The sequence below is a fragment of the Fulmarus glacialis genome, unplaced genomic scaffold, assembly GCF_000690835.1.
Source record: "Fulmarus glacialis isolate BGI_N327 unplaced genomic scaffold, ASM69083v1 scaffold8071, whole genome shotgun sequence".
Lineage (NCBI taxonomy): Eukaryota > Metazoa > Chordata > Aves > Procellariiformes > Procellariidae > Fulmarus > Fulmarus glacialis.
Genome location: NW_009190807.1, coordinates 8,808 through 19,740, shown reverse-complemented (window position 1 = coordinate 19,740; position 10,933 = coordinate 8,808). Strand labels below are relative to the sequence as shown.

Sequence of the window (10,933 nt, the reverse complement as noted above, 5' to 3'; positions counted from 1 at the left end):
CAACCTATCACACTAGACTAGTGATTCCATTATTAGATATATCTTTTTTTTTTTTAGCTTTTATTTCAGTAGCTTAAATATACCTATTGTTGCCTTCTTATTGCCCAGGTATTTGATCTGTGCTTTCCTTAGCTGTTTTTTTAGCCACTGATAAGAAATCTTAACTGAGTTGTTCATTTGGGAGGGAATTTACTGTAGGTAAATTACTGATCAATTTACAATTTTCAAAGGTATAACAAAATTTCATGTATAAAGTGAAATGTTTGGTGTGTACCACATAACCTTTAAATCATTTTTGTCTTTGTTTTAGGTCTTCCTGAACAATACTACAGCCTCACTTGGTTCCTTAGCCCTATCCTGGGCTTGATCTTCACTCCGCTTATAGGTTCGGCTAGTGACCGCTGCACACTGAGCTGGGGCCGCCGGCGGCCTTTTATTCTTGCTCTCTGCATTGGTGTCCTCTTTGGAGTTGCACTTTTCCTTAATGGCTCTGTTATAGGTAAATAATGAGGAAATCACCTGCATATATCTCCTGCTAACATAGCCGCTTTAAGATTTTTATGTAGGAAGTAAAGATAATGATATGCAGTTTATTTAACTTATGTTTAGTGTTAAAATCATTACAAATCTCTGCAATGCTGCATTTGAGCTATCCATCTTGCATGTTTTTATTCTTATTTGAAAGTTACGTTGCTGTACTAAGTCTTGTGCAATCATAGCTGTAACTGTTAATACAGTTTTATTAATACAATGGTTGCCAGCATAATGTTTGCAGTCACTGAGACGAATTTGGTCGATCCTTGACATGGGAACATTGTAGCAACCTGTTCACAGGGAAATGTTTCCTGTTGTGATCCATTTTCCCTTTAATGCGTATCTGGCAACACATCCTGTTTCCAGCATTATTTCAAAAATTATCTTTTCACTTTTTCTTGTGCTTTTCTTAGACCTGGTATTGAAAAAGTCCAGAACACAGTTAATATTTGTTTATCAAAAACTATGTGGGAAAATAATTTTTCCTGAGCCCCCATCAAAGCTGGTAAAAATAGTTTCCCTTGAACATAGTTTACTACCGAACTTAATCTACAATCTCCAATCTCTTTGTAAATTTAGTGTAGGAGAGGTGACAGCAAGTACATTTGGGGAAACGTTTACATCATGGTTGGACTGATGCAAATGAAAGGAACTTAGCACCTAATAATATCCTCTTGGCTCTCTTTTTTTTGGGTTAGATGCAGCTCTATTGTGAAAAAGTTCTACTAATTGAGGGAAATGAGTGGAACATTACCATGGCTCAGCATGTTAGCTTTTTAAAGCCAGATCGGGGTGCCATACGATGGTTTTCAATTTTCTGCAAACTGCAGTGGACAAACTGTTCAGATGAGTGACATTTAGCTTATGTTTTTTTAATTTACCCAAGCAATAAATATTAATTATTTGAATTGCTATCACATGGTATCAATTGTACTTTGTAGTTGTGTCTCCAATACTTATTCCTCCTCATCCAGATGCCTGCAAGATGTTAGACTGCAGCCCTCTTACAAGATTTTAATTGATAGGAAGCTCTTACTTCCACACAGTGGTTTAGGTCAGTAGCCATTGACAGTGGCAAGCAAAGCTCACATGCAGTTTATAGGTTTATTTTGAAGTATCTCACCTTCTAATAAATCAGCAAAAAATACTGTCTTTGATTTTTCTCTAATTCTTTGTTACACAGTAATACAGTCTATTGCATAGCTTTCTAGAAAACCTGTGCTTTCCAGATACTCCAGTGGTACTTCTGTGCAATGAAACTTCTTAAAAACACAGAGGTTGTTGCAATGCAGCGCAGAAGTGAGCTGTGTGCTTTATGCATCTGTTCCTGGGACGTGGTTGTGGTAGATTTTTGAACAAAAACCCTCTTCTGAACAGCACTTTAAACACTGCTGTGCCTCTCCCAAGGGAGCCTGGAGCGAACTGAACTGAAGTGAGAGCTGTTCTATGGTCTTCTCTTAGACTTGTTCTGTACTAGAAGATAGAGATTTGCCACTAACATTAAATTTACATTACCATAAGACAGCACTTGACATCAGCATAAGACAGCACTTGATCTACTATTTAGAGCAGATGCACAATATGATAAAGCAATATTAGTCTTTCTTTAATTGACGTTTTTGAAATGGTGGCTTGTGTCACTTTTCAGAGAGAAAAGGCACTGCTTACCAGTCTCTCACAAAAGGGGGTGTCTAGCGGTTTGCAGGAAAAGGCCTCATTTGTAACCAGATTTTCTTCTAGATGGACCCTGTATGCTTTCACTGTCTGTCTTCTTCCCATTTTATGTTCACACTTTCCTATCCTTAGTCTCCAGTTACTTGCACTCCTAATTTCAGTTTGGGGCTACAGAAGGTGCTGCAAAAACTGAGGTGGTCATTGTATTGTACCCTTTTTCATAACCTGGCCTCTGGCAATAGGAGTCATCGGGAGAGAAACAAGGAGCACAAGAGCATGCTAAAAAAGAGGTTCTCCAATCCTAATAATAATACGACCATGTCCCAGGAGAACAGCTGTGTATAGATCTTATTCAACTCTTGTTCTCTCCACTGTATGCACTGTTCAGGTTTCCAGCAAATCTAAAGCACTGACACCATTGGTGTTTTCTGCTGTAAGATTCAACCAAGCATGGAACATGTATAAACTTCTTTAGGATTCAGAGGACTTGGTATAAATGAGGATTGAATATGCAGGAATCGTAGCACTTGATATTTAGATGATTTTTGGTGGCTTAGCCAGTTCATCTCTTTCCACAGTCATTTTCATCAGTTACGCTAATAGTTTTATCAGACTCTTGCATGTGTAACATTTAAATCTGATTCAAGTAATTCATGCTTTTGTCAATGGTTCATTTTGTGAAAAATTCTCCAGCTATATACTAATGCTGCCTTTCTACTCTGTAGACGAAAAGCATTTCATCCTGTGCTATCAACAGAAGCTGACATGCTTTTTGCAATGCAAAATACCTTAATGTTGCTTCATCCTTAAAAGTATTGCTTATAAAAGTGATCTAGAAACTATGAATGTTTAAGAAAAGCAAAGAGAGAGGTGAGGGGCTTAAATTTCACTTTATGCTGTTGTGCTGCAACCATTACATGTTGGGCACCGTGTCACGAATGCTGTCAGCAGTGCAGTTACCTGTATTTGTAACTGATAGATGAGGTATGACAGTTTGGTTTTGGGTGCTCTCTTCTCTCACCATGGCTGTCTTTTATAAAAACAGCCTTCAGCATTTGAAGGAAAATACACACGAGGAACATGAAATAGTATCTAATGCTCTCAAAGGTTTAAGAGATACTTTTAAAATAACATTTTGAAAAATAAATGTCAGTCCTAAAAATTTTAAAACATAATCTTCTGTCCCAGATCTTCCATGAAGCTGTGCCAAAGAGCTGAAATTGCCATTTTACTCTGTAAAGGAATGTTTCCAGTGAGTGTGTTGGCCACCTTTCTCTTAAGGAGTTGAGCTTGCTCTTAGTAGTTTTCCCTTTTTGAATGATATGCTCAGATTCCTCCTCCATTTTTCCTCAGGTCTGGCTATTGGTGATGTCCCGGACAAGCAGCCCATTGGTATAGTTCTCACGGTGCTTGGTGTTGTGGTGTTGGACTTTTGCGCTGATGCAACAGAAGGGCCAATTCGGGCCTACTTGTTGGATGTGGTGGATAGTGAAGAACAAGACATGGCCCTTAACATCCATGCGTTTTCAGCTGGTATGGAGTTAGTTGATATGTTTTTGGCAGCTGTCAAGTCTTCCTGATGACCAAGTTGTGACTGAATGGATTTTTCCTGAACTCACTTCTCGTTTTTTCCTCTTCCACAGGTCTTGGAGGAGCAATCGGTTATATGTTAGGAGGGCTGGACTGGACACAGACCTTCTTGGGTGGTATTTTTAAATCTCAAGAGCAAGTCCTTTTCTTCTTTGCAGCCATTATTTTCTCTGTCTCCGTTGCTCTCCACCTTTTCAGCATTGAAGAAGAGCAATATAACCCTCAGCAGGACAGGATTGATGATGAAGGAGACACACTTTCCAGTGTCAAATTCAGTGGTAGTCTCCCCCCTCTGAATCGACTCAATGTAATTAGTGAGGAAGAGCCTTATGGAGCCTCTATGTTCCATGATGAGGTTCAGTCAGAGCATGATCTCAATATGGAGTTCCTTGAGGTGAACATTGTAAGAAGTAAGAGTGACTCAGTTCTGCATATGCCCGATGCTACACTGGAAATTGAATCGGAGCTGCTTTTTCTGCATGACATTGAACCCTCCATATTTCAGGATGCTTCGTATCCAAACACTCCCCACAACACAAGCCAAGAGATCATGAAGTCCAAACTCAACCACCTGTCTGCTTTCCTCAGGGACAATGAGAAAGAGGAGGAAATGTTGCTTGATAATCGCTTAAATGAAGATAAAGTCCCAAACGTGAATGGCTCCCTACCAAAAGAGTTCCTCAATGGACACGCTAGAATAGGCATGAAGCAATCTAGTACTTCAAACTCCATGCGAAGGCGGAGGCACATGTTCTACCGTCAGCCTTCTTACACCTTCTCGTACTATGGCAAAATAGGCTCTCACCGCTATCGCTTTCGTCGGGCCAATGCCATCGTCTTGATAAAGTCATCACGCAGCATGAACGATATCTATGACATGCAGAAGCGGCAGCGACAGAGGTACAGACACAGGAATCAGAGTGGCACGACAAATTCAAGTGGAGACACAGAGAGCGAAGAGGGGGAAACTGAAACCACTGTCAGACTCTTGTGGTTGTCAATGCTAAAGATGCCAAAGGAGCTGCTGAGGCTGTGCGTCTGTCACCTCTTAACTTGGTTTTCGATCATTGCTGAAGCTGTGTTCTATACAGATTTCATGGGCCAGGTCATCTTTCAGGGCGATCCAAAGGTAAGAGAGCAGTTACCATTGGCCAACCTGCTTATAGTTACTCATTTCTGAGATGTGCTCGTTACAAGAAAATGGCTTTGTGTTTGTTGCAGGCCCCTTCTAACTCAACTGAGTTACATGCCTATAATGCTGGAGTTCAGATGGGATGCTGGGGACTGGTAATTTATGCTGCTACTGCTGCCGTTTGTTCAGGTAAGAGACTGCACAATCAGACAGTGGAATGCACCTCATGTATGTATTTGCAAGGTAAAAATAGTTTTGCTTCAGTTAGCATCCTCCTCCTTGTTTGGGGTGAAGGATATTTTGGAAAAGCATTTCACGTGGTCATAAGGGAAGAGGCTTCTTTAAGAATCAATATTAAAAAATTTCTCCAAATGTAGAGGTGGAAATACGAACAGATCGGTTAACTGGCATAAAGCACAAAATGATACCAAAAGATATTGAGTGGCATTTAGTTAGTCATCAGGAAACTGAATTATGCTTGTTAGAAGATTCAAACATATGTAAGAGGGTTTTTGCAAAGACTGTTTTTAAAATCAAAATTATAAATATATATTTCTGAAAGTATCTTTCTTGCTCTCTAATAACAGATAAACTAACTACAGACAATTTATGTTTGGAATATAGACTGAAATTGAAAGCTTTTGCCAAACAAATTCTGCCTTTTGCAGCATGTGTGCAGGCAAGTCTGCACAGATCAGTGTTGTGGGGGACTGCCTCTTTGTTGAGACATGTCAGATTGAAGTTCAGGTGGGCAGCTTGTTTCTGAACACAAACTGAAATGTGGCTATAAACATCAGTTATCTGATCGCTTTGTTTAGCGAATGTTCTTGCATTGGAAACAGAATCTCCTCTGTGCTCAGACTGTACCTGCATTGAGAAAGTTAATAAATAGGTAAAATTAATGAATGGACTGAGTGGACCACTGTATGTTTGAGTCTCAAAGCATTTTGTTCTGCCTCAGACTTGTAGCATGGTTTAGGCAAGCCTCTGAGCTCATTTGTTCCCCAGTTTCTGAAGTAGCAATACATCCTTTTCGCAATGGGGGCTGAGCTATGCTGCTAAGCTAAGCGAAGCTAAATATGCAGTGAGCATCCAAGTCCCAAACAGCATATTGAGCCGCCACGGCCACATCAATACCATAAAATTTCATTGAGTAAACTGATATTTATGTTTTATTCTTGATCTCTGCAGCCTTGTTGCAGAAATACTTGGACAACTATGACCTTAGTATAAAAGTGATCTACATCCTGGGCACGCTGGGTTTTTCTCTTGGCACTGCAGTGATGGCTATGTTCCCCAACGTGTACGTCACCATGATAATGATCAGCACTATGGGAATAGTCTCTATGAGTATCTCCTACTGCCCCTATGCGCTTTTGGGACAATACCATGATATTAAACAGGTACGTGGAGTATTTTGAATATTTTAGTCAAGGCAGAGCGTTCACATTTCTCTGAAAATCACAGTGGCAAAATGGATTTATTAAATCCCATTATTTGAGTTACCTGCTTTGTTGGGACGTGTGCCAAAGCACAGATTCATCCTTGATAGTAAATAGCAAGAGCTGCTACTTAAATCAGATGGTGTTAGCATCAAGTTGGCTCAGTGGGGTCATGATTGTTTTACCCTGTGCTGAGGTATAAAAGGATTTGGGTTCATGTGGTAGATGAAGAGAAATGAAATAATTACTGGAGTATTTATAATATACCTAGTTGTTACTACTGTTTCCGACGTGTTATGTTAGCATTACTCAGGTTCTTCGCAGTCTTAGTTACTGAGATACGTCTGGAAATGCAGCTATAATTTTGGGGAGATGTAAGGCAAACTGATTCTGCTGGAAACAAGGATGGATTTACTTTCCACTTTTTAGCACTGTTCCATTTGTATAACAAATTACAGGAGATCATTTATTTTAACATGTTTCTGCATTGGGATTCGGAGGTAGATTCCTTTTTGTAATCATAAAAATAATTTCCACTAACTGTTTCATGTAAATTTTTTTTACAAAACCTAATCTTGGAGCCAGTTCATGCTAGGAGTACCCCAGTAAATATCTGCCTCTTGGTGTAAGATGAGGAGGCTGTTGCTCTGGACTTGTATAGCCTGCGTGATGCACAAGGATGGCATAAAGTTGACCACATGGCTGAGAAATTCAAGGAAGATACTAGTGTTTAAATATTTTGTCATCCATTGTTTTACCTCCTATCACGTTTCTTGTCTTTTTTCAGTACATTCACCATAGCCCCGGGAACTCAAAGCGAGGATTTGGCATAGACTGCGCTATTCTGTCATGTCAGGTTTACATCTCCCAGATCCTCGTGGCCTCTGCACTTGGTGGTGTGGTGGATGCAGTTGGCACAGTCAGAGTCATTCCCATGGTGGCTTCAGTGGGATCCTTCCTGGGTTTTTTGACAGCTACCTTCTTGGTGATTTACCCCGAAGTCAATGAAGAGCCAAAGGAAGAACAGAAAGGACTAGGTCCTCCAGAGACAACCGAGGGCATCGGCACGAGCGCAGAGAAGCCGACTGTGCTGAAGCTCACGCGCAAAGGAGCTGCCACGTCGGAGCTGGAGAGCGAGTCAGCCGTGTGAGGCCATCGCTTGTTGTTCACCCACATTCCAGGGAGGGCAGGTGCAGGATCAAGAACTTTTTTTTCCCCAGGAAAACAAATTAGGATCTTCACTACTTGTAGCTAAAATTGCAGAAGAAAAGGCAGTTTCGTGCAAAAGTGTAAATGAAATTCTGTAGTCCTTAATATAGGCTTGAACAGGTAGCTATGATGCTAATTGCTTTCTCTACAACTTAGAAATGTCATTTCTGAACACTTTTTTTATTAAGAATACATTTAGATTTCAAATAAGTTTTATTAATCTGCATGAGACTCACAGTGTATACAATTAGCAGTTAGAAAAATTAAGTTTTCGGCTGTTTTTAAACTAACTGAAAATGGAAGCTATCTTGACATATAGTCTCTTGCTATTTTTTTGTCTGAACATTTCAGATTTCACTAGTGTAACAGCTGAATCAAACGCTTAGACATCTTGATCAATTTTTTTCATAAGCATGATATTACTGGTCTGACAGCTACAGTTCTTTAACATTAATTTTAGACTTCATGTTTTTGTTAGTGCAATTACTACAGAATAGTTTTATTTGTAATTATTTTCAAGAAAAACAAAAGCAATTACTGCGGTTTCTAAGAAACTGCGGTGAATCCTTTTAGTCATACTGTTCAGCAACTACTCCCAAGTCTGCTGCTTGTCAGGAGAGGGTGACATTGGATGCATGATGTGAACTGTAGATGGAAGGAGCAGCAACTGGGAGAGGTGACCAGCACTGACAGGTTTTTGTCACAAGTGCTGAGTTTTATGAATGTCATTGGAATACGCTGTGACAATTTTTAGCTCAGAGTTTTGTGTGCTGGTGAATTTGGGGGTTTTCTTGGCATTTAAACCTGATCATCTCTGGATGAAGCTGCCATGGAGAAGGGGCGTCTCTGGGGTCAGCTTCGTGGGAGGGGACGTGCGGATTCTCTCTCATGGGGAAAGGAAGTCGTTGATTAATTGCACTTTTGATGATCCTTTAACCTCCTGGCTGGGAATGCAGCAGCCAAGGTAAAGGCACAGTGTCAGTACAAGGTAAACCGAAGGCCTACCTCCATCACTTTATGGCATAGTCTGGGTGTATAAAAATCTGTCAGAAACAGTTTTTAGGCCTTAAAATTCAATCCATTAGCATGTGTTGCTGTTCCAGTCTTTGTGTTTGAGGAATTGCAGGCTGGGGGTCTTCCGAGCTGCTGTACCAATGTCATCGGCGCAACCTCCATGCCCCCTTCCTTGATTCAGGACATAGCTGCAGTGCAAAGACATTTTTCTGTGAAGAGCTTGAAAGAGTTGTGCTAATCTGATTTAAAGTAGTGTTTGGATCGCTAGCAGTGTGCCCCAATCCATGGGCAGCCAAAGCTCAGAGATCCAGCAGCCATTTAAAGAAACTTTAGAAACCGAACTTCGTTTGTCATCTTATAGGAAGTGTTTGTGATGCTATTTACTCATTTTCGCATGGACCTCCAGGCTGCAGTCAATCCGTGTGCTAAACAGACAAATCACAGCTCGTAAGTTTTCTGCTGCCTCAAACTTCTCATACTACAGTACTTTAAAATGCATGTGTAAATCATGCTGCAATATAGTCATTCAAAAGAAGAAAATATATTTCAAATGAAAAGCAGTTTTTAATAAATTACTTGAATTGTCAATGTATTTAAGAAATGTATGTTTTGGTATATTTGAAGTTGACGCGCAGTCTTGGCCAGCATCATTGACGAATTCCTGGTGGCATACATGGGTTTCTTAGCTGAAGGCTTTCAGTTGGTGCCAATGTCCTATGCTATCAAGGGTGACAATGTTGTTTTTAGGCTGGTGAAATCGCTGAGCACTAAAGTACATGTAATCGCACAGGACTTAGGGGGTTTTTTTGTTTGTTTCAAGTATCTTGAGAAAGTCTTTTTTTCTTTAAGGTGAATATTTTTTTATTTAGAACACATACTGTGAACTGTGTTCAGACAGGGGAATAATACTACTGAAGAATATGAGACCTTATTGAAGAAATCAGTTGTGAGAAATACTTTAACTGAACTTCTGCCGTGAATTTTATCATCTCAATTACATTTAATATATTCTGGTGATGTTCATATATAACAGAGATTAGTTGTATTTCACCCTATAACTGGCATTCATGTAAAATACACACTGAGTTAGGCATTTTGAAGTGGCTTTATTTTATTTTTAAAGCTTCTTGAAGATTCTGCTTTTGGTTAAATTAAATATTTTAATCTCTATTTCTGGAAAGGTTCTTCTGCAGTTTAAAAATCTGCACCTTCCAGCAGAAGGTAACATGCCAGCCTTACCCTTTTCCCCATAAACATCATGGATCAGTGTGTTTCAAATCACCATTACTCCACATAGCACCTTCGTAAGCCAAGATTTGTTTCACAGCACCATCGAGCTATCCAAGGTCTAGCAGCAAAGAGGGAGGAGAAGTTGAAGCTCCCTCTTAATTCACACCCAGCAGAGGGAATGTGAAACCGTTTTGGGGGTGAGCTCACACACATTTATTTAGCTTTCTCAGGGGAAGGACAAGGAGGGACGAGAGGACGTTTCGAACCTGGAGGGTTTCAATCAAAGGTAGGGCAGGTCCAATTTTGTCCCAGCCAGCATTTGGTGTAGCCTCATTTCTAAGAATTGGATGTTAAAATCCATATTTGGAGTTGTTTATGGGGCTGTTTAATTACCGTTCGTAACGCATGAATATGCACACTGCCTTGTAGCAGGAAGCTCTATTTCACTCCCCTGTAAAGCCGAAGGAAATAATTATCCATTGTAAACGTGCTGAAGTATTTGTAGTATTGCCAGAAGAATTAACTTGGGGGAGCCCCTGCCAAAGTATCTCCTCCTGTACCTTGGCCAGCCTGTGAAACCACCGCGCTGGCTTCCACTGTGCTGCCGGTGAGGGCTCCCGAGATCTTTCATAGTAATGCTTTTTTCTTGAATTTGAGAGAGTGCCCCGGCACTTCTCAGGGTAGAGTAGGCAGTGATTTATTTCTTCATGTGTCCCTTACCTTATCTTTTGATACAGAAATGATTTTTTGGGGAGTCACAATTAAAAGATAAAGTAGCACGATCTTATGTATTTATTGCAGAGGTTGTGGGAAATGAGATTTGAAGGGGCTTTTTTTTTTTTCCTGGTGACAATAAGCAATCATTTTTTTGTTTGTCGGTATTACTGTATAGTCAAATACATCCCACATGCTCCATCTCTTTGGACCTTTACTGCAGCAGGCTTAAGGTTTAGTGGTTTCATTCTGTGTTGCTATATACTGTAAACAATTTTAATATATTCTGCTGCAGTCCTTCTGGTGACATGTAACACCTCGGACATGAGATACCGTTAGTGCTCAGGTTCTCGAGTGCTGTAGTGGATAAGCTGCACGTCTAAAAATATTTCAC

The 10,933-nt window shown here is 40.2% G+C and overlaps 1 protein-coding gene across 1 annotated transcript; it reads left to right on the top strand.

The window, feature by feature from the left end:
* Positions 1–310: 310 nt before the first annotated feature.
* SLC45A4 (solute carrier family 45, member 4) lies at positions 311–7,522 on the top strand (the record flags this gene model as incomplete). The annotated part of the gene is made up of 6 exons (XM_009586437.1): positions 311–499; positions 3,562–3,741; positions 3,852–4,927; positions 5,020–5,119; positions 6,122–6,333; positions 7,160–7,522. Coding segments are annotated over 6 exons (2,120 nt in total), but the record flags the coding sequence as incomplete, so codon positions are not given.
* Positions 7,523–10,933: the final 3,411 nt, after the last annotated feature.